The sequence below is a fragment of the Chiroxiphia lanceolata genome, chromosome Z, assembly GCF_009829145.1.
Source record: "Chiroxiphia lanceolata isolate bChiLan1 chromosome Z, bChiLan1.pri, whole genome shotgun sequence".
Taxonomy (NCBI): domain Eukaryota; kingdom Metazoa; phylum Chordata; class Aves; order Passeriformes; family Pipridae; genus Chiroxiphia; species Chiroxiphia lanceolata.
Genome location: NC_045671.1, coordinates 25,854,795 through 25,878,450, shown reverse-complemented (window position 1 = coordinate 25,878,450; position 23,656 = coordinate 25,854,795). Strand labels below are relative to the sequence as shown.

Sequence of the window (23,656 nt, the reverse complement as noted above, 5' to 3'; positions counted from 1 at the left end):
TTAATACTACCAAACTGAAAGTTTATCTGACAAACTTAACACTGGGCTTAGCAGCTGTGAAGAAAAAAAAACCCACTGCTGGGATTAGCAATGTTGCATGAAACCTAGGACATAGTCTCATTTGTGAACTATGCAGTCATATGATGATAATTAATTTAGTGTTAGAGTTGGCTAAAAAAGAGAAAAAACCTGCAATTTTGGGGAAAATCATCAATGCTTATGTATTCAATACATAGCTATTGCTTTCTGTCACTGTACTGAATAGTATATGTGAATATTTTGTGCAGATGTATAATTTAAATAGACAGTAAATACATTAACATCCCATATTACACTTTGAAATCACATACTGAATATGGCCTTCTAGCATTCTCTTCAGGTCTATTTTCTACCTTCTGTCTCACCTTACTATTTTGTTGCTGCTCTCATCTTGCTCTATATCACCTTGTTCTTTAAAAATCTTTGTTATTCACTTTCTATTGACTTTACATGATTTGAGCTTCTTTAAAGCTTATACCTTAACTTATAAGCATTTTTTGAAAGTCTAGGCTTGCTACCAGCCTTTTAAGGAAAAAAACTGCTGTCTTCTTCCACTGCTAGAAAACAGAGGCCACAAGTGTTCCCACTTACCACTTGTTTCTGGCTGCTACCCTAAATTCGATCTGGCATAAAGTCTGTCCCAAACCACCGTGGAATCCAGTGACGAAATTTCCAGCAGTGAGAGGAGAGTCTGACCTCTGTTCTTGCCTTTCATCCCTGGACCCATGCTGCTTTGTTTTCTGGACTGTTACAATGGAGCATTTCCCTTTGATGCTTGTGTTTTCAAAGGATTTGCTTATGTTGCCACTACTGTTTTGTTTGCCAAGTGAAAACAGATAAAACTTAGATCAGTCTCACTTCCCTCCACTAAGATATATGGAAACTGTCATTTCACAAGAAGTTGCACATTTCTGAGCTTGATTCCGTGAAATACCAAGTGTCTTTCTTCCCAGAAGAGTGGGGAAAATATGACTAGTAAAAGGCTTCAGAAACAGCGTTGAAAGATTGTGTCATACCTAGATATGATTGAATAAAGCATTTTTTGGATATTGTTGATTCAGTTCTCCCACAGTCGACACCTACTTACCCTATCCCTTCTCCATGATGCCCTCACACCTCTGTTTTAAAAGTAATCTCTTTTCAAAATGGAGAGATGAAATTATTCTCCTGTAAAAAGCCAGTTCAACACCAGAAGATAAACTACTCTCAGGCTTCCAGGACAGTAAAAAATTACAGTTGTCTAAAAATAACAGGTTTTTTTTTTAACAACAGAACAAAACAGAACAACAGAAAAAGGTTGGTTTTTTCTAACAAGCTTTCACGTTACTGAATTACATTTTACTGTTTGTTTTTCCTATGACATAGTGCAGTTATATATTGGCATAATTCTGTTACACACTTATTTTCCTAGACCCAAACTCAGACTTATTTTCTTACAGGGTTACCCAGTATACTCCTTACCAACCTGAGGTATCCCAGGGCAGGCTGGAAAGCCTGCTAAATTACCAGACTATGGTGTGTGATATCACAGGAATGGATGTGGCTAATGCATCTTTGCTGGATGAGGGGACAGCAGCTGCAGAAGCTATGCAGTTATGTCACAGGTACTATGTTTAAATGTATGGTTAAATCAACAGTGGGAAGTAATTCTGGAATTTGAAGGCATCTGTCCATGTGTAGGAATGGATAGGTGAATGGGTTGAAGTTGAGTGTGGCCTTTTCACTGTGAGCAGATCACTGTATAACTATAATGTTGCCAAACCCCCAGAGAAGTTCTCAGTGTTGATATAAATGTTTAACTCAAACATCTAAGGCCTTAAGAAACCTAATGACCAGAGAAAGGACAGAAAGAAGTCTAGAGCAAGGAAGACATCCTTGTTGGAGGAGGGTCAGGTTAGAGAACACTTAAGCAAATCGGACATACATAGGGTCTTGATGTGATGCACCCATGGCCACTGAGGGATCCTCCTGGTATCAGTACAAGGCCACTCTTGATTGTCTCTGAACAACTGGGAGAGGTGCCTCAGCAATGGAGGAAAGCAGATGTCATTCCTATCTTCAGGAAGGGCAGGAATGAGGATGCAGGGAACTACCAGCCAGGCCAGCCTCACCTCGATTACTCAGTGATGATGGAACAAGTGCTGGTCTTGGAAACAATTTCCAGGCATGTGAAGGACAAACATGAATTCACACAGTGGGAAGTCGTGTTTGACCAATCTGATAACTTTCTGCAATAAAATGGCTGGCTTGGGAGGGAAGAGCAGTGAGTATGGTCTACTTTGATGGTCTCCCGTAAATCCCCAAAGAGAAACTGAAAATTATGGCTGGGTGAGGTGGGAATGAGGTGGATTGAAAACTTGAATGTCTGGGCCCAGAGAGTGGTGATCAGTGACATGAATTCTAGGTGGAGGACAGTAATTAATGGCATACCCCAGGGGCAACACTGGGTCCAATCAGTGATGTGGATGATGGCGCAGACTGTATCCTCAGCAAACTTGCTGATGATGCAGAACTGAGAGGATCAGCTGATACACTAGTGGGTCATGGTGCCATCCCAAGGGGCCTTGAGAGGCTGGAGAAAACGGAACCTTGTGAGGGTGACAGGAACCTTGTGAAGCTCAACAAGAGGAAGTGCCAAGTCCTGCACCTGGGGAGGAACAACCCCAGGCATATGGAATGCGTGATGGGGGCTGGCAGGCTGGAAGGCAGCTTTGCTGGAATGACCTTTGGGTGTCCTGTGGGACATCATATTGAACACAATTCAGCAGTGTTGGCAAAAAGGCCAGTAGTCTCCTGGGCTGCACCAGCAGGAGGAGTGCTGCCAGAAGGCCAGGGAGGGATCCCTCCCTCTCCTCGTTGTGGTGAGTCCACACCCTGCAGTGCTGTGCCCAGCTCTGGGCTCCCTGCTACAAGAAACACATGGACATACTGCAAAGAGTGTACTTACTCTGCCTGTGGTACCAGCCCAGCTACTGGTGCTTCCGTTGCTGTGTTATGGACCTGTGGATCCTCCTTGGTCTGACTATTCCATTTGCTGTCACCCAGACAGACAGACACACACAGAGTACAGAGTCCCCTCACTCATGAAAGGAATCAGAAAGGCTGATTGTTAAAATGAGAAGAGAGACAGACTGCACAGGTTGGGTGCAAGTGCATCAGCCACCCAATATTTGTATGAGACTGGCCTAGTTTATCCCCTTACTCCTATTTTGTTACACTTGTTGCTCCCGAAATCACTTAGCTCTGTTCTTTTTCCTCTAAACATCTCATAGTAAACCCTTGCTATCCCAAAATGTTCTCTCATGCATCCCCAGGTGGGAGGTGGCACCCAGAGGGTGTGTCTGTTTGGGTTATTTAAATAATTAAGAGTTCCCACGTGTCTTGCAGCCTCTTTGCTCCTCTGCGCTTGCGGAGATGGGTCTCAGTTGGGCTGACATCCCCTGTAAAGGGCCTGGGAGCAGTAGGAACAGGGTGTTGTTTGGGTTCTCTCAACTGCCATTGCATCAGAGGGGAGTGCAGAGGACCTTTTGTTACATAGTCTAACAGACTGTGGCATGAATCTCTTGTGTCCGTGAAAATTGAAGATGTACATTGTCTTTTTCCATTAGTGTTTAAAAAGTTGTTCCTAAGTTGACAAAAGTGAAGTTGTTACTGGTATATCCGAATCTACTTTCAAGGATGTTTGTTGTAGAGGCATTTGAAAGGGACCTGTAAATGAAATGAAATATGAGAATGATTGAAGGCCACTGTAGCGCTGTGTGTCAGAAAGCAGGTTATGCAGCAGATGCTGTTTTGTAGCTATTCACTTGTTCAAAGCCTCAGTCTGACACAAAATTGTGTTTACCAGAGAAAAGTACGGAATTGTCTTATCACAGAATCATAGAATGGTTTGGGTTGGAAGGGACCTTAAAGATCATCTGGTTCCAACCCCACTGCCGTGGTCAGGGATACCATGTCTTCTCAGACTCCATTTAAGTACTTTGATGGCTCATGTTTATTTATCCAGGGCAACATTGAGAGTCTGTATTAAAGACCACAGTTGTATTCCTTTAAAAGAGTGTGTGTGTGGAGCCATTCCCACAGCTTCTGAAAGTGGCTTCTTGTTTTGCTTTGTAGTCTTAATTTTTGTCACGTATGAGTCTCATTTGAGTGTCTGAAATGAACTTTCTTATTTTAAATGTATCAGAACCTTCATTCAATCTTACACTTAATCTGGTTACAATAACCAATATTTACAACTACCTTTTAACATGGTAAAACACACTTGTAGGAAACAAGCTAATTTTATTTACATGAGAAACTATATTCTTGATATGTAACCCTTCTTTTTTCTTTTTTCAACAGACACAACAAAAGAAGGAAGTTCTATGTAGACGCTCGATGTCACCCTCAAACTATAGCAGTGGTTCAAACCAGAGCAAAGTAATATTTTTCTCCATTTTCCACCATATCTTTTCACTTACATTGAATCATTTTTCATCTGTACCTGTTCGCCATATACTTAACATTTTTGAACTGTAAGATTATGCTTTCTTTGCAAAGTAGAAGCAGAAATCTGTTATTGTTTGGCATTGCTTGTAGTTTTCCATTCAAATACAACTGGAAAGAAATTAAAGCAGTTTAAAAAAAGACTAAACATATGATAAAAAGAGAATATTTAATTTTCCTCCTAATTTGTTGCACAAATGCATTTGATTGTTGAATTCAGCCTAGTCTTTTATTTTTTACTAGGAAATGAATTATCCTAGATAGCAAATCTTCCCTTTTAATGAAAGCTAGATCCATTTTAAGTTTACAATTTGCAGTAATCATCTTCTAGAAATGTGACTTAGTTCTCAAAGGTAAACATGTTAAAGCAGCAAAATGTTGATATCAAGTATCTTATGCATCCTCTGCTTTGCTTTGCTCCATATTTCAAAAGATGATGTCAAATGCAGTTATTCTTCAGTACTATATACCATGACATGAAACTTTCTCAATGTTTAGTGCTACAAAGCATGCTCGACTCTCTATATTTAAAGAAAAAAAGTCATATATAAGTCCATGAAAACTTCTTAAGTATCACTCCAAGGTAAGAAGTGGTAAAAATACATTGTCTTCTGTATATTTTTGTTTCCAGTTATACAGGTGTTATTACTGAGCTCAAATTACCCCATGAGATGGATTTCAATGGAAAGGATGTCAGTGGAGTATTATTTCAGTATCCGGATACTGAAGGGAAGATTGAAGACTTCTCCGAACTTGTTGAAAGAGCTCATCAAAATGGGGTAAAGTAAATTTTATTGGTCTGACTGATAACAATCTGATGTGTCAAACAGCCATATTCATAGAAACTAAATGTTACATGAGGTACTATCTCAGCTCCATCCACTTGATAACCATTACAGCCATTACAACCAATGCACTTCAGCTCTGTGCAAGTGATATGGAACTGTTTGAAGCCATATTTAAAAATTTAACTCCCAGGCAAACACTGTTTCTTCAGAAAGGAAGCTGACTGATCTGTGCATTTCTGTTCTCAGACTCTCGCCTGCTGTGCTACTGACCTTCTGGCTCTCTGTATTCTGAAGCCTCCTGGAGAGTTTGGGGTGGATGTTGTCCTGGGTAACTCCCAGAGGTTTGGTGTGCCACTGTGCTATGGGGGACCCCATGCGGCATTCTTTGCTGTTAAGGAAAATCTAGTGAGAATGATGCCGGGCAGGATGGTGGGCGTTACAAGGTAAGGGTTCCCTTTGCTATCGTGTGCCTTCAGGGAAAATTGAAATCATAGAATCCTTAAGGTGGAAAAGACCTCCAAAACCATCATGTCAAACTGTCAACCTACCACCTTGTTCACCACTAAACCATGTCCCATAGCGCCATATCTCCACATGCGTTCTGAACACTTCCAGGGATGATGACACCATCACTTCCCTCGGCAGCCTGTTCCAATGCTTTACAACCCTTTCTGGGAAAACCTTTTTCCTAAACCACTCTGGTACAACTTCAGGCTGTTTCCTCTCATCCTGTTACTTGAGAGAAGAGACCAACCCTCACCTCACTACAACATCCTTTCAGGAAGTTGTAGAGAGCAATAAAGTCTCCCCTCAGAGATTTTAATAATGCATAAGAAACCGTAATAAACCTCACTGTGACCATCTTGTGCTGAACAACAGCTGACCATGGTGCTGTACCAGACACATTTTTCTTGAAAACTGTGAGAATAGAAGTTGCTTTCAGTTTTGAGGAAGCAAGCTTCAAGAATTCCGTTTGTGTGGAATGAAGCTGTGAACCGTCTGTAATGCTTGTGGCAATGTGGGATGAAAAGGTAACCAAAAGCAGAGTGGATTCATTGTGATGGCACGAGGCTTTGCAAGCTAATTTATTCCACTTATTCTGTGCTGTTATGCCTTTTTTCTCTAACGTGCAGTCTTACAAAACATAAATGGAAAGAAGTAGAAAATTCAGTGAACCTCCAAAATAAGAAGCTGCTTAATCTAGTGCAAATTTTAGTTTCATCTAAACAAAGCAGAGAAATAGTCTGTAAAATCTTGCCTCTGATTCTTGTTGGTGGTGATGTAGACATCTTGTATTTTGACAAGATGTCTAATTAGTAATAATTAAAATACAAAGCAGTTGTCTGTGGAAAGACTGCATATGTTTGGCACAGAAGCTATTCAGAAGTACTTCAGTAACCAAAATATCTAAAACATTCACAGTTGTCGATAAGGCTTAGAAATATTTAATTTATATAGTAATATTTTTTCTTCATCTTTCTGCATCTCAAGAAAGTTGGAAAAGAAAAAGTTGAAATGGATAAAAGCTGTGATACTTCCTCAGTGCATCTTTCTGCCATGAATTTTTTCAAGGTTTTGATCACAAGATCACAGAATGATTGACAGGTTCTCTGGAGGCCATCTGGTCCAACCCCCTGCTCAAGCTGGGTCAGACTCAACCTAGAGTCAGTAGGCCAGGGTGGTGTCCAGGTGTCTAATATCTCCACAAAAAGAGACTTCAGTTTCTCTGAGCAACCTATGCTGGTGCTTAGTCACAGTGAAAAAGCATTTCCTCATATTCAGAGGGAACTGCCAGTGTTTCAGGTTGTGTGCATTTCTATTGGTCCTGTCTCTGGGAACTGCTGATAGAAGTCCGGTTCCATCCTCTTTGCATCTTCCCTGCAGGTACTTATGTACTTTAGTGATGTCCTCCCTGACTCTTCTCTTGTCTCAGCCTTTCCTCATAGAAGAGGTGGCCAAGTTTCTTTGATGTCTGTGTGGTCCTTCACTGGACTCTCTCCATTTCCTCTGTATTGCTCTTGCACTGAGGAGCTCAGAACTGGACACAGCATTCCAGGTGAAGCCTCACCAGGGCTGAAGAGAGGGAAGGGATCACCTCCCTTGTTGGCAACACTTCTAGTGCAGCCCAGGATACCATTTGCTTCCTTTGCCGCCTGGGCAGATTGCTGGCTCATGTTTATTCTAATGTCCTCCAGGAGCCCCGAGGTTTTTCTGCCAAGCGGCTGGGCGGCCCCCAGCATGTACTGGTGCTTGGGGTTCTTTGCCAGGTGCAGGACTTTGCACTTCCCTTGTTGACCTTCATGAGGTTCAGGTTCCTGTGAGCCCACTTCTCCACCCTGTCAAAGTTCTTCTAGATGGACCGATGGTAAACTAAGCTGCATAGTCTACTGACTGGCCATGGTGAAAACAGAAATTCAGAGACTTCAGTCTTGCTATCTGGTGTCATAGCTGTCCTGACTTATGCATTATTCTCTCCAGCACCCTTCTGTCTCTGAGGATAGATAAATAGTTTCAGGCTAGCATGCATAAAGCCCAGTATCATAAATTACTGCAATTTTAAAGTAACAGAAACAACATTTTTGCTTGTAACTTAGAGATGCAAGTGGGAAGGAAGTGTACCGACTTGCTTTGCAAACACGTGAGCAGCATATCAGGAGGGATAAAGCTACCAGCAACATCTGCACAGCACAGGTAATTTGTACTGCCTTATTTTCAGTGCTAGAAAGGAACGAGTTGAACAATTTGAGTTAGCTTTACTTTTGGGAGTTTTTGCTAGAAAAGTTAAGGACATCGAAACATTCTGATTGTTGTGCATTTGTTTTGAGTCCTTTGAAAAATGGATCTGCTTGAAAAGAGAGTATTAGTATACGTTTCCTTTAATAAAGACTACAGTCCACAATTCTTGCAGTGTCATGAATCCATCTGTCTTGTAGCATGAACATAGTGAGTAGTGCTGTGTTATAAATGAGACAGATTTCATAATAAAATAGCAGGGAATTCCAATGATCTGAAATTTCCCACTCAAGGCAAGAGAAATAAGTTTTTAAAATCTAAAACTCATTCAAATTGTCATAACTTATATTTTTGTCTATGTGATTTGATGTGAATATGTTACATCACCAAAAAGAGAAAAACACCATGATTAACTGAGTAATTATCCAAAATAGTTATCTTCAGCATGCCTCTACAGACCTTCAGCCAGACAACGTCATAATGTTTTTTTGCTCCTACCGTTGCTCTTTTATGCTCTTAATATTGTGCCAAATTTTGAGGAGAGTTTGTTAATATTAAAACAGGCTTAATTACTTAGTATAATGACATATGCCATGAATTTTTTGTACCATTACTAAACAGTTCCTGTGAGACTGGCTGGACTTGATAGTCTTCAAAAATCTTTGTTACAGTAGTCAAATTTAAGCACATGTTAATTGCTAACGCAGTTACATTTCAAAGCGCATTGAATTTATAGTCAGTGCTGACAGTTTCATAAAAGTATTTTACCCTTCCCTCCTTTTATTTTGTAGGCAACACATAATCAGCTATAACATCAGCTGAGGATATGTGGTTGTCTCTGGTGCTAAAGAAACATTCCACTAAACTAGCATGAAGTAACCTTTGCTAACGGGGACAGTAACAATAATAATGTCCTAAACTGTATTTGGATCCTAGGCTCTTCTGGCCAATATGTCAGCCATGTTTGGTATATACCATGGGTCTGATGGATTAAGGCATATTGCAAGACGGGTACACAATGCTACTCTAATCTTGGCTGAAGGTACGTATTTAATGTTTAAAGAAACTGTTATAAAATCATTACCCCTTCTTAAATAATACATCTTCTTATGTAAACTTTTTTTGGCGAGGGGGGTGTTGCCAGCTGATTTGTGTTCTCTCAGCTGGAGAGGGACCCATTTTAATACAAAATTCACTGCTGATATTTTTCTGTACTTCTCATAATGACACCCTAGAAATAGATATCTATGTGATAGGAACTTGCAGGCATTACTTCTGTTTCCTTGGGAAACTAGCAGAAGACTACAGAGCGAGTGCCTAGATGATACTGTTGAAATGCCGTTTGCCAGCTGCTACTTCACTTACTGGACCATTCTAGTTTACACACACAAATCTGCACAGAGTATTAATAACATAGCAAAAGAAGGTAATAGATGATAGTAAAGCAATAGAAACATTTCAGTTAAGTTGGGTGGAGTATTGTAGCTGCTATGAACACTGAAATCCCAAAGCTTAACAGCTAACCAAAAGCACAGAATCTGTAGCAGAAAATAATGATTGCATCTGGACTGTGTGGTCTGGTAGGTTTTTTTCCTACTGGTATGACTATCATTGCTGTCAGAAGGAGCTACTCAAAACTGGAATGTTTGGAATTAAAGGATTATTGCCACAAATATTCATGTTTTATTTGCCAGTTTAGTTGGAAGACCTTTTGCGACTGTGAAAAGCACTAAGGCTCTAAACTTCATTGTGGCAAACTCTGTGGCACTTAATATCCATTCACATAATATAACTTTTCTTTCCAGTGTTATGATTTTGTCTTTATTCCATCTATATACCAACTCTGCTGCTGTATGTATTATAGATTTGATGTATCAGAAGGATCTGGCCTAGACTCATTATTAATTCATTATTGATTAGGTCTGAGTCTGATTTAGGTGCATTTCATACACACTGACATTTCACTAAGAAGCTGGTGATTTTGCTGATCTTTACACAAGGGGAATACTTTGTTTTGTGTAAAAGCGTTTACTTATGAGATAGATGGTGTGGTTATTCAGTTACTGTGTGAGCAGTAGAGAATTAAATTTCTGTTTTTCATAGGTCTCAGACGAGCTGGTCATAAACTACATCATGATCTGTTCTTCGATACCTTGACGATCACATGTGGATACTCAGTCAAAGAGGTTTTGGACAGGGCAGCTCTTAGAAAGATAAATTTTCGGATTTATAGTGATGGCAGAGTAAGGAATTTTCTAAAACTTTGATAAATTCAGAAATTTTGTAGTATGACTTTTTCTTCATTGAGTTTCTAATCATTACATGTGGTAAACAGAAAAAAATTATTTAAGACCTTGTAACTTGCTCAGATATGTCCATCAATTATAAAGGTAATATAAAGAATGAACTTGTTAGTGATACACGTCCAGAAATAATAATTGTATTTTCATTTTATGCCTGTTAAAAAAGATTATCTAATTGTTTCATGTCAAATATGCTACTAAGGGGTAGAGTAGAGAGACTTAATGAAGAAATACAAGGTGACATCCAGAATTCAGGTCCTGTGGCACTGTTTAAAGACAGACTGAAATCTAAACCACATTTTTGTAGGCACTAAGGACTCTTGGCAAAGTGTAATATGTTGTGTAAATTGGGATGTTCATTTGTTATAGCAAAATGGGCAATTTTCCTATTAAGTGGAAAACACTTAGAAGCATTAGAAGGGAGATCACGAGTCTCAAAGCTTATAAGCCATTTAGTGTGGATGGTTTAGCTCGGTAAAGGAAGGAATAGGAAAATTTTATGTAAGTAAAATAAATTTATGTATGTTACGTAAAATGAAGTGACACTTATGTATCATTGGGTAGATGAATTTTTTCTCTTTTTTTTTTGATTCCTGTGTTTCTGGAATATTTTTCTTGACCAGAACAAATGTACTGTGCTTAGAATTAACAGCTTTGAGTTAAAAACAACAATTACTGTCATTTTTATCCGTAGCTTGGAGTATCACTTGATGAAACTGTAAATGAGAAAGACCTAGATGACATATTATGGATTTTTGGTTGCGAGTCTTCTTCTGTAAGTACATAAGAGATCATGCCGTTTAAATTATCTGAATGTTTCAGAAGTTTAATGAAAAGCAAAACTGCCCTTGGGACATTTGGTGTCTACATGATGACCATTAGTTAAATACTGAGTATTTAAGATGCTCTCTTAAAGAAAAAGGCAGTGTTAGATAACAAGGATTTATGGAGTACCATTTTCTAATTGCGACACTTAGTTCTTTCAGTCAGCTTAGACACCTTGCATTTAGGCTATTACTTCTTTTGTGAGGGTTATAACATGGTGGTAAGTTATTCCCTTCCCACTAGAATTTTTGTTGCATGTCATTAGTAATTAGCAGCAATACTTACAAGATGAGGTCTACTGAGACATCTGTACATATTTTTAATATAATGCTGTTGTCATGCTAGATATATACAAGTATGTATGCTGGTAAAGCTGGGGGGTTTTGCCCTAAAAGCTGACTAAATCTCGAGGTAAACTGATAGTATAAGCTAGTTCTGATGGAAATTGACTATGAAAAAATAAGTTTCCATGAGAGTATTTAACTCCCTGTTTCTTTGGGTCGAAGGAGCTGATTGCCGAGGGTATGGGCGAGGAAACCAAAGGCATCCTTAGCACCCCATTTAAGAGAACTTCCAAATTTTTGACACACCAGGTTTTCAACAGGTTTGTGAAACTGCTCTGTATTTGGTGTTTTATGGTATTATCTGAAAATGTCTCCTTTCAAAAGCAGTAGTGGAGTCAGTTGAGAACAGTTTTGTACCTGGATTCATATAGTCTCTCCTTACTCTGAAATAATCTATTTAGTAGCATTTTTAGGTATCTTTTTCATTTTAAATGAGCAGAGCAGTACTCATGGTCACATTGGGAATATGTTTTTCCACTGATCTGCTACATTGTGCAAGCTATTATTTGAGGATGCAATATCAGCAGACTTACTAGAGCCCTTATATTCCATATTTACTGACAGCATTTCTGAGATGGTAATAGGCATTTTTAATCCGTGTTGCTATTAGCAAGCTGAAAATGCCAGTTCTATTACGTATTAATAGCTATCTTCAGTCCTACTGTTTTATTTATGTTTTTTCCTGTGTTAGCTGCTGGTATAGCTAATCTGCTTGCCTTTTCACTACATTTTGTATTCTCCAGCTATCACTCTGAGACAAATATCGTGCGGTACATGAAAAGATTAGAAAACAAAGATATTTCCCTTGTTCACAGCATGATTCCTTTGGTAGGTATTTACCAAAAAGAGAAAAAAATAGGTCATTACATACATCTTTATGTATTTCAATAAATACTGATAAATGTGTTTGTATTTTTAGGGGTCCTGCACAATGAAGCTCAATAGTTCAGCTGAACTTGCAGTAAGTAGCAATAATACTGTCTCAGTTGAGACCCACATGAGTAAACTATCTAGCCAATGTCATTGTAGAGAAGTGAAGACTGCTCTTGGTTAGTACTCCAGCTGAGGAGGTAGTTTCTGGAGTAACTAGCCATCCTCTCCCATTTCCGCCAGGGAAAAAGGTTCTGAAAAGCACAAGTAGGAGTGCAACAACAGTAGGAGAGTGAGCGGATTTAGAGACTCCATTTTGAATAACATAATTAAAATAACTTTTGGAATGAGATATCACAGTCCTGTTCCCTCATGCAGTATTGCAGTACCTAATTCTATCTGCTTTACAAATCTTAAAATCAAATCCTCCGAAATATGAAAACAGTCAGGTGGGACAGACTGAGTCATGCTTTGTTTTCAGTTTGCTATTTGTTAGGATATCCTGCCTTTTCCCCATGGTGAAGAGTACCCAGATATCTTCATTTTTCTAGCTGATAGCAGCCAGGCTGTTTGAGTACCAAATGACTTTTTGACTGAATGAGCTTCCTCTGCTCTCTCCCTGTTGTATTCTCACTTTGATGTTTCACTAGGTTTCCTTTGTCCCCCTTCTCTCACTGCCTTCTCTCTCTCCTTTCACTGTTTTCTGTCTTGTATATTCCCTCTAATTAAAATTAGTAGCAACAAAATGTTATGTACTATTCCACACAACTCCTCTCTGTTCACCTTGTGATCCTACAGCTCTACATAAGGGTAGGTGATGTATGTAGTAGGAGAAATTAAGGTTTTTTAATCATATTCTGAATGTTAAAAATAGGTTTACTGGAAATCATAAAATCATTTCAGTTGAAAAAGACCTTTAAGATTGAATCCATCTGTTAACCTGTCACTAAACCATGTTCCTAATCACCAAATCTACATATCTTATAAATATTTCCAGGGTTGTTGACTCCAGCAGTTCCCTGAGGAGGCCGTTCAAATGTTTGTTAACCCTTTTTATGAAGAAATTTTTCCTAATATCCAATCTTAGTCTTTTGTCCTATTGGTCATTACCTGAGAAAAGAGACAGACCCCAGCCTTGCTACAGCCTCCTTTCAGGTCATTGTAAAGAGCAGTAAGATCCCCCTGAGCCTAATTTTCTCCAGGCTAAACACCCCCAGCTCCCTCAGCTGATCCTCTCCAGACTCATAAGACTTCATAAGTGCTCCAGACCCTTCTTCAGCTTTGTTGACCTTCTCTGGACATGCTCTGAGACTTCAATTTCTCTCTTGTTGTGAGGGGCCCAGAACCGGACACAGGATTCAAGGTGCAGCCTCACCAGTGCTGAGTAGTGGGGAAGATCATTTCCCCAGTCCTGCTGGCCACACTATTTCTCATACAGGACAGGATGCCATTGGCCCTCTTGACCACCTGGGCATACTGTTGGCTCATGTTCAGCCACTGTCGACAAGCAGCCCTAGGTACTTTTCCTCTAGGCAGCTTTCCAGGCACTCCGCTTTCAGCCTGTAGTGCTGCTTAGGGTTATTTTGACCCAACGGTGCAGAAATGCCAGTAGAAATTTGGCATCCCACCCTTAAGGGGAAGGGAGCACCAGAGATTTGCAGATGCTCATGGTCAAAAAGGAAAAACAAAAATCAGAGGGTCTGCAAAAGAAACTTACATACTTAAATCTTACGCTTGGTATGGAAATTGGTGTGTTAGTCTTTTATGTTCTAGCAGAAGCCCATGGTGTTAGGGGTAGGCTGAAGAGAAGAGAGAGAGAGGGAAATTAGAGAGAGGGAGAGAGAAAGAGTGGAAGAAAGGTGCAAAGAAAGAATGATCACTAATCTTGATCCAGTGTTGATCCAGCTGATGGGGTGTCCAGGGTCCTGCGACACATGTGCACTCAGGCTTCATGGGGGCACCTTTTCATTGATAAGTTTTCCCTACCCTGGAGATAAGTTTCTTGCTGTCTATGCAAATTAGTTATCATGCACAGCCTATTCTTCTAGACGTTTCTGGAAATGGGTCCTAGGGCTTTGCAGGTCTTCGGTGGTCTTTATCCCCCCACCCCCCAGTTGGATCAGTTCCTGCACTTTTGCTGTACTATGTTGTGCCTACCTCCAGGAGCCAGAACAAGTACTTTTGTCCCAAGAAAGTGGTGCTCTGCCTCCATATAGCCTTCTTCTCCAGCTGCATCCTGTGCTTTCTTACCCATTTACACAGTGTGCTCTAACCAACAATCTTTGGTTAGCTCCACAGCTATCTGGCTGTCAGTGTTTGGGACATCTCATCTTCTAGGCTACTACATCACCCCATGGCTCAAACATCAATATGGACCTGGTGATCTGCTGAGAAGGGAAAAGAAGGCGGTGAGAGAGAAAGAGAGAGGCAAATGTATTCTATAAGTCATTTCTAAGCTTTGGGGATAATCTCTTCATAATACTCAGATCTTAATATGTAATCCAGTTACCAAAATAAAAAACTACAATGTTAACATTAAATCAGTAAACATTAGACCTTGCTGAACCTCATACCACTGGCCTTGGCCCATTGATCCAGCCTGTCCAGATCCCTCTGTGGAGGCTTCCAAACCTCCAGCAGATCAATGCTCCCACCCAGATTGATAAAGTTTCTTCATAGAGTTTAACAAGAAAACAGAGTTGTTTGCAAAGTATTTTGTTATAGCATTGTTTGTTTGTTTGTTTTTGTTTTTATAGCCTATTTCATGGAGAGAATTTGCCAACATCCACCCTTTTGTGCCCCTGGATCAAGCTCAAGGGTATCAGCAGCTTTTCAAGGATTTAGAGAAGGACCTGTGTGAGATTACTGGCTATGACAAAATCTCCTTCCAACCAAATAGGTAGGAATTTTTTCCTGAACATTAGCACCTAAACATGATTCCAAAAACTTACTTCTAATGAAAGTGTACTAGCTAAAAACGGAAGAATTTTCTAAAATTAAATTTGCCTTGAATGTAAGATTATGAAAGCAAATAGTTTGGTTTTTTCGAAGGCTGCAGCACCTTATTTTGTCTTGTGTCTTCTAAGAGTTTAAGGATTTGGTCTTTTAAATTTTTTTAATATTTCTTCCCATGTTTTCCTCTCTATGAATGTTTCTCCACCATTGCTTGTGTAAAATGGTGGTATTATTGGTATTCTCCTGTGAGCTAAAAATAAAAATGTGAAATAGGAAGAAGCTGTATGAGCTGTCAGCTGAGTAATTGTTGAAACTGGTATTTGATGCACTGGGTTTGACTGAAGAATACCTAGGATCTGCATGCTCACTGAAATAAATACAGCAGCATTGAATGATAAATGCAGCCTGTTTATGTCCATTAGCAGTTTTGATACAAAATGAGCAGCAAGAAATTACACTTAGGATTTCACTGAAAGGCTTCTTATGTTTCATTGTGTACACTTTGTTATGCATTTCAGTATTAGTTTGCCTCTCTGTAACCAAGCATGTAGTCTCCTGCTAGGTGCAGAAATGTGGATCAACTCCATCACCAAAAGGGTTTAACATCATAGTGTAAGCACATAAAATGGCATAACTTTTACCGTCTACTGTTTTCATCTACATCCAGTTGTTAATTAAGGCATGTCCATTTGTAGTTTAATCTAGGGGATGTGCTTCTTCTGATTTGCTGACAGTTGCTAAAGTCATTGGTAAGGATTAGCGCTGAACAGTTTTGAAGTTTTGGCAGAGAGTTGGCACTTTCTGGTTTGTGTGCTGTGTAAGAGTGTTTGTGTTCTTCTTCCAGTGGAGCCCAAGGAGAGTATGCAGGCTTGGCTGCAATCAAAGCTTATTTAAATGCCAAAGGAGAACGTCATAGGACCGTAAGTGTCAACACTCATGTGGGGAAGAGCTTTTGGGTGGAAAGTGGAGAAAGGAAAGTTGATTCAGCAGCTGGGAGTCACCTAGAGAGAAATCAGGTTGTGTATCCTCACCTGTGACAAGCTTTCAGTATTCCTTGCTTCCCTCATGAATCCTGAGTACCATCTTAAAAGTTTTTACAGACAGTGAGAATGAGAAAGGGTACTCCCTGAAAGGGAGATTGTACTATGTCTGGCATGGACAGACTTAACTTTCTCCGTAGCAGCCCATATGGTGCTGTGCTTTGTGGTTAAAGGGATCTCTTGGCTACTGATGAACAGTGCTTCACAGTGTTAATGCTTTTTCTTTATCCCACTGCCCTGCCCTGACCCTGTCCTTTCCCCAGCAAGGAGGCTGGATGTGGGCAAGAGGCTGGGAGAGACACAGTGACCTCAGCTGACCAAAGGGATATTTTATGCCATATAATGGCATGTGCAACAAAAGCTCAGGGAAAGGAGAACACAGCAGGGAAGGTCATAATTATGGCATTTTAATTCCCAGGCAACCATTACATGTGCTGGACCTGTGGCCAGCCATGGGAAGTAATGAATCAATTAATTAAGAGCAGGTGCTGATTGCTACCATGGTAGTGTGCTGATGACAGTATTGCACCAACCAAGATGCCCTGGTTACCATCCATCATCCATTCATCTACTGGAGAGCCAAGGAGGGATAAGCAAGACTTAATAACCCGTAAATAGTCCTGTAAGACCAATGCAAAAAGTATGACAGTGAGTGGAAGTTAACAGTGGACTATCTGCCATCAGTGAGTGCTGCTACTTGTGACAAGCTCAAACTCCAGTATAAGTGGGAGTCAAAGGCAGCCAAGCAGTATGCCACAACTGATGCTGTAAAAGCATTTTTCCTTATCCTTTTGGCAGCAGAGTCTAGGTCAGTCTGTTTCTGGCAGTTTGTGGCAGTGTGTCCAGTACATCTGGAACTGACTGCCCAGGGCTGGAAGCACATCTTTACCTACCTGCTAGTCTTTTACTGATACAGACTGCCCTGGAACACGGTGAAGTCCATGAAAACCTGCAATACATGGATAGACACCACTGTATGGGGCAGCACAGCCCCACTGGAATCATCTGAGGAGGTGTAAAAATATTCCAGACCATTTGGAAAGCTGGTTTTGCCATAAAACCGAAGTATAAGAGATCCAATTCTTGGGACTGAAACAGCAAGATGGTTGTCACACCCCTGGGAGTGCAGTCAATAAGTGTGACCCCACCAGCTTTCCCTTCTCCAGAAAGGAACACAGGCTTGTCTAGACATTGTGGATTTTTGGAGAATGCATGTGTATGCCAGGCTACATTCAGCTTGAGAGTCCTCTCTGTTGAGTGACCTTAAAGAAGAATTATCTTGAGTGGGGTTCTGAGCAGCAACAGATCTAAGAGGGGATAGTTTGTGTGGCAGCCCTTGGATGCCTATTCAGGTGGGAACAACTGTGAGAAATGTACTCTACATTTCAGCTGTGGAGCCTTCAGAGTTTTGGAGCTGGAGGTATTGAGGATCCAAGGCTTACTGCACTCTGACTGGAAAAGAGATAACAGCAGTGCACTGGGGGGGTAATCTGCTTCAGAGGTTATTGGTACAGCACAGCTCCTCTTGCACTGTGATCACCTGTGCTGCACTGGATATTCTGCATTATGCATTTTTCTACAATTAAATTGAATGCTTGAGGAAGAAATGCTTGTCTTATGAGGAAGCTTCTGGTACTTACAGTATCCTAGAGAAAATGTTCTGTGGCTTCACCACCCATTATTGTATCATTCTTCATAATAAATGCTTTCTCTTTTTTGAACTTGACATGTTACAGTTTCATCTAACACCCTCTCACTCTAGAAAGATGTTGAACAGTTCTTCATTGACATACCATGTTAATTCTGAGATTTTTTCATTTATCCTTATCCATCCATATTTCTGTTTTTCTAGTTGGATTCTAGTTGTCTATCCTTCTCAAAAAAGCCATCTCATAACTTTGATTATCTTCAGAGCTTCTGTGTTCCTTTCACTTTTTTCTCTATTTCCTTCCTTGTTTTTGATGCAGTTGCTTTCTTTTCCATCAACACTGCAAGATCTTTTGAGTAGCGATAGGTTCAAAACAAAGGATCACACTTTTGAGTTGTTAAGATTTGTTTTCTTATGTAATACTCTAGATCAGTCTGGTTCCAGTATATATACATTTTTGAATGTTGCTACTTTGGATTGTGAGTCCTTTTTTGAACTGTGAAGTCAGTTCTTTTAGGGACCTGGGGGGTTTGGTATTAACAGGATACTTGGCATTTCACTCTGTCTCTCCATTATAAACCCAATTATGAGTAATTTTAAATGCTAAAGAACCAGCACAGATATATGTAATATTCTATTATGATGACCTTTCTTTACAGTGAAAACTGATTGGATCTTTTCGTTTCTTTCCTATGTTTCCATGAAATATTTATCCACATGAACCTTCCTATTTACTCCCTTGGAAGTTAGTTTAGGAACATTTTTGGGACCACATCCAAAACTTCTTTGAAATCTGAGATTAGTTAGATCTTCTTCTTTCACACACTCACAGAGCTGGCTTTAAACAGTTGGAAGAAACTCTTTAGTGCAATAATATCCATATTTTCTGAACCTGATTTTATCCTTTGCTTTGGGACTTACTTGCCTTCTCAAAATGGAAGGGTTGTTGTCCTGATCTCCTGGGAACTATAGACTATATGTGAGGAAACTACCTAAAATTGAATAGTTAAGCGTTGTCTTATTCTCTCTTTGTTTCTTTGTTGCATCCAGATCACCTCAAACTTCTTGGAAATCAGCCACTCTTTACAATTACAAGCTTTGTTTTGTGAGTAGTTTTACTCAAGAGGAAGTGAAATTAGGTTGAAATTTTATTCCTCTTATAGTTGTCTTCGTATTGTCCATGTATGCTTTGCTGTTGCTCGTATTCTGTGCAAGATCCTTTGGCTTCTGTGAGTCTCTGTGATCCTTCTGTGCTCCAAAATACCCAGAGGTTGACTGCACAGGAGAGAGAGCCTGGAGGCGCTTGCAGTTACTCACATATTAAAGATTTCAAACGTTACAGTAAAATAAAGATACTCGGGAAAAAATAAAATGAGAAAGCCCACAAAATGCTGACATTTCAGCTGAAGTGAGCTTTTCTCCTGAGCTGGAGAAAGTAACTAATCCAGCAGTTCAAGCTTCTTGCAGTTGGCTTCGTTTGGATGTGGTGCCCTCTCGTGGGACAAAAGCATGGACATGAACTGACAAGTCTCATCTCTCCACTTTGTTGCCTGATCAATAACATCTGTACCCAGCAGGACTGGGTGGCCATCTCAACTCGCTTTACATTTCTGCTGTGCAGCTAAAATGGCTACAGATGTGGCACAGGGCTTCCTGGCACTGGGGCTGGGATGCCTGTGTTTCCTGTGTTCTGAAGTAATTAACATTTGTCTCAGCATCTTTATGGAACAAGTTCCATGAACCATCGTGCAGTTTCTCATGAAAACGAAGTGCCTTACAGGCATTTTACAAAGCTAAGTCTGAGTCATTTAATAAACTGAGTTAAATCTTTCCAAGAGAACTATAATAGACAAATGTTTCAATATCCTCATTGAATAGAAGCAAAGGATTTGGGTTTTTTTAGAGAAGATATATTGTCTTTAGAAGGGGTAGAATTCCTAGTAGATGTCTGGATACATCCTGACCTCCATTTTCCTATCACTAAGAAGAGCTTACATTTATTTAAGTACTTCTCTTGTTTTCTTTTTACATTAACAGTATAGAGCATGTAAGTAGCTCTCTGAAACTTCTTATCTATAGCCAAAATATTTCAGAATAAATTTTTGTTTTGAGTAGAATACACAAGAAAATGTTTTGAAAGTCAGCTGAAGTTGTTGTGGAAAATTTGTAATTAGTTTTTCCTTTCAAGTCATTGTATGTGTGGAGACTGATTACTTAAAAAAAGATTTAGTCTTTTAAAAAAAGGTGGGGTGAGACAAAAGGACTTTAAATGTGAGTATCTGAGATAATATTCTGGAACTGTAGCCCTAAATATGATTATGTAGAAAATGAAACTTTTTAGATGCCTGATACCTGAATGGATTAAAAAAAAATCTAGTTGCATCGTTCAGTACAAGAGGTAATTTGCCAGTAAACATTACCTAAAGATTCCTTTTGGAAACTCTGATAATGAGATGTAGCCAAATGCAGACCATAATGCTTTAAGAATTTTTTAACTAGTTATACTTCAGCCCCTGCTTTTTTTCCCTTCTAAGGTGTGCCTTATTCCTAAATCTGCTCATGGTACAAATCCAGCAAGTGCTCAAATGGCAGGGATGAAGATTCAGCCAATTGAAGTGGATAAAAATGGGAGCATTGATATCTCCCATTTAAAAGCAATGGTGAGTATTTATTTATATTTAATTTTTAAAATAGGAACACTCCTTCTCTGAAAGTATTGGCAGCTGAATCACATTTTTTCTTTGGGAGAAAATAGAGCAATAATAATGTTTATGTGCTTGGAAATGATAAGTAATTATTTTTCTTATTATAATTTTTTGCTCATTCAGCCACAAGCCATGTGGTACTTGTGAGATTTCTTTTGAGGATCTTTGATGCAGGAGTTGCTCAGTCTTTCTACACTGTTTTATAGCAGACCCTTTGGCTCACATCTAGTAGTTGAAACAAAGGAACCATGTTGATGAGTGTGAAGCATTTCAAACTGAATTTAGCCTTCTGTTAGCAAAGTTCAAGTCCACCTCTGCTGGGGAAGGTGTTGCTAGGCAACTTTTTTTTTTTTTGTGTAGATTGGCTGCAGGTGAATCTTGGGATGCAAGGGATTAGCAAGACACATTTCCATATTTGAACAAACTTTTGTGGTAGTTGTCGAATTGTATTGCTGAAAGTAGGGGGAATAGCCATTATATCACATTACCTCTAAGGCCAGATAGTTCCCTTGGCTTGTCTGGAGGTTTCAGAAGTGACTGTTATTTATGTGTGTGTGTGTGTGTGTGTGTGTGTGTCTGTGTCTGTGTCTGTGTCTGTGTCTGTGTGTCTGTGTGTGTGTATGCCTTATCTCCAATTTAAAATTCTGATTTATTGAGAAAACACTGTTTTTCCATAGGCACTGCTGAGGGAAGGAACCCAGTACACATTGCTGATCATAAATTACTTTGATTATCTGCTAATAGACTTGTTTCCCACCTGTAAAACAGCTGATGACTTCAGTTGTATTTTTTTGTAAAAATCTAGAGAAGCTTTAGGAGCCTCACTGACCTTTTCTCTCCCTTTCCCTGCCACCAGGTGGACAAGCACAAAGAGAACTTGGCAGCTATCATGATCACATACCCTTCTACCAACGGTGTGTTTGAAGAGGAGATTGGAGATGTGTGTGACCTCATTCACAATCATGGAGGACAAGTTTACTTAGACGGAGCAAATATGAATGCTCAGGTACAAAATCTCCTAGGCAGATTTATTACAGCTGGGAGTCCATGGAATAAAAATTGCATAGCAGTACTCAGTTCAGACCATAACACAGCTTCCTCACAAGGTGGCAAAGTGCTTGGGGGAGGAGTGAAGTTTGCAAGAACAGTAATAAAAATCAGATGGCAAAAGTAAGTATCTTATATTTGGTCTGCCCTGAAATGTGTTGTAATGTGTATGAGTTGTTCATTGAAATTGGCTTAGTCTGCTTAACCTTTATCAATAAAGACATTCTTTGCAGACATAATTAAGAATTCCTAAAGCAAAAAGTTGTTTGCATCAAGTTCTTGTTTCATTATGCATCACAATAAACATAAAAACATACAGTCTTTTCCAACATGCTTTCCTTGAATGCATTAAGAGGTCTTAAATGGCGCATGAAGAAGGTTTTGAAACAGAGTATTCCCTTCACAGGTGGGTCTGTGTCGTCCTGGAGACTATGGCTCTGATGTCTCTCACTTAAATCTTCACAAAACCTTTTGCATTCCCCATGGAGGAGGAGGACCTGGAATGGGACCAATTGGAGTGTGGGTATCTCTGTATTAATAGCCTTTCCTTAAAGAAGTATATATTATATATATATCCCTTAGTGAATCATGCTTGGTGGTTCACTTCAGTACAGAACTGCGAGTGGAAGAGGGATACTGTTGGTTGTAAACTTCTGTCTTTCTCCAGCATAGTCATGTGCTGATCTCATGAATGGTGTAGTTCACTCGCGTTCTCAAACCCTGACTTCCATGTTGGCCTTTTAGTGTGCATGCTAGAGCTCCCTCAGCAATCCATTTCCTGAGTAAAAGCAGAGATGATCTGTGGGCTTTGAGGGCTGATGCTGTATGTAGTACAGAACGCAAAAGTGGAACATGAGCTATGTGAATCTATTCTGTAGAGCATTTATATTTCCTTAAAAGAAAATAATCTTACTTGTTTCAAGAAAATAATTTTTATTTGGATAGCTCCATGAATATCTTGTGATAGGTTGAAAACTGAGTGCCATCCTCCGTTGGCACCAGTTATGTTAATAAACTTTGTTGAAGACATAGACCAGACTTCCTGGAGGACTGTTTGGAAGCAAGGTGAAGAGAAACTACTGCTGAAACTGTCCAGATGTGGTAACACAGAAACACTCATTTAAGTTCTATAATCAATGTTTTTGTTTTAGGAAGAAACATTTGGCTCCCTACTTGCCTACCCACCCTGTCATCAAAATACAGCCGGATAAGGATGCATGTTCTTTGGGTACTGTCAGTGCTGCACCTTGGGGTTCCAGTGCTATATTGCCAATTTCCTGGGTGTATATCAAGGTGTGTAGACTTTTATAAGGAGTATCAGCTGAGGTTCTGTTTCAAGTGCGATGCCACTGGAACCACATGAACAGGTTTAAGAGCAACTCAGCATAAGATGTTTGCGCAGACAGAAATGCAAGTGACTACAGCACAATCATAGATTATTTACATCCATCAAACCTCCTTGTTTTCTAGTAGGACAATGGAACTGCCTATTGCCATCTTTTGCCATGGGAAAGGATGTTAGGACAAATGCTGTATCTGTGCAGCCTGGTTAACTCTTTTACCTCTTGTCTGTAATAATTTTTGAGACAAGTGGACACCAGGCAGAAAACAGTAATCAGGCTTGCCCTCCCACTTTTTCTGACATAGAAGTTTTCATGTCTAAAAGCTACTTAGTAATTACTGTTCTTCCAAGAATATTTCTATTTGTATGCTGCAGTATTGTTATACTTCACATGTATGTAACTTTTCAATATCCTGAATTCCTGAGGATTTTACTGAATTTTAAAACTGAACTTAGTTTTGGCTTTGGATGTGAGACAGCTTGATTATGATCTCTGTAATTTGTTAATCCCTTGCAATTTAGTGATAAG

At 39.6% G+C, this 23,656-nt stretch overlaps 1 protein-coding gene across 1 annotated transcript in view; it reads left to right on the top strand.

Annotated features, from left to right (window-relative positions):
* The window catches only part of GLDC (glycine decarboxylase), a 44,985-nt gene that overhangs the window by 13,598 nt on the left and 7,731 nt on the right, over positions 1-23,656 (top strand). The window contains exons 4-20 of the mRNA XM_032676831.1: positions 1,479-1,643; positions 4,384-4,461; positions 5,159-5,306; positions 5,562-5,758; positions 7,910-8,006; positions 8,985-9,090; positions 10,152-10,291; positions 11,046-11,126; positions 11,683-11,780; positions 12,264-12,348; positions 12,440-12,481; positions 15,147-15,289; positions 16,190-16,265; positions 20,568-20,693; positions 21,595-21,744; positions 22,192-22,304; positions 22,937-23,078. Of these exons, the coding sequence (XP_032532722.1) occupies positions 1,479-1,643; positions 4,384-4,461; positions 5,159-5,306; positions 5,562-5,758; positions 7,910-8,006; positions 8,985-9,090; positions 10,152-10,291; positions 11,046-11,126; positions 11,683-11,780; positions 12,264-12,348; positions 12,440-12,481; positions 15,147-15,289; positions 16,190-16,265; positions 20,568-20,693; positions 21,595-21,744; positions 22,192-22,304; positions 22,937-23,078 (1,987 nt within the window). The remainder of the gene's footprint in view (positions 1-1,478; positions 1,644-4,383; positions 4,462-5,158; positions 5,307-5,561; positions 5,759-7,909; positions 8,007-8,984; positions 9,091-10,151; positions 10,292-11,045; positions 11,127-11,682; positions 11,781-12,263; positions 12,349-12,439; positions 12,482-15,146; positions 15,290-16,189; positions 16,266-20,567; positions 20,694-21,594; positions 21,745-22,191; positions 22,305-22,936; positions 23,079-23,656) is intronic.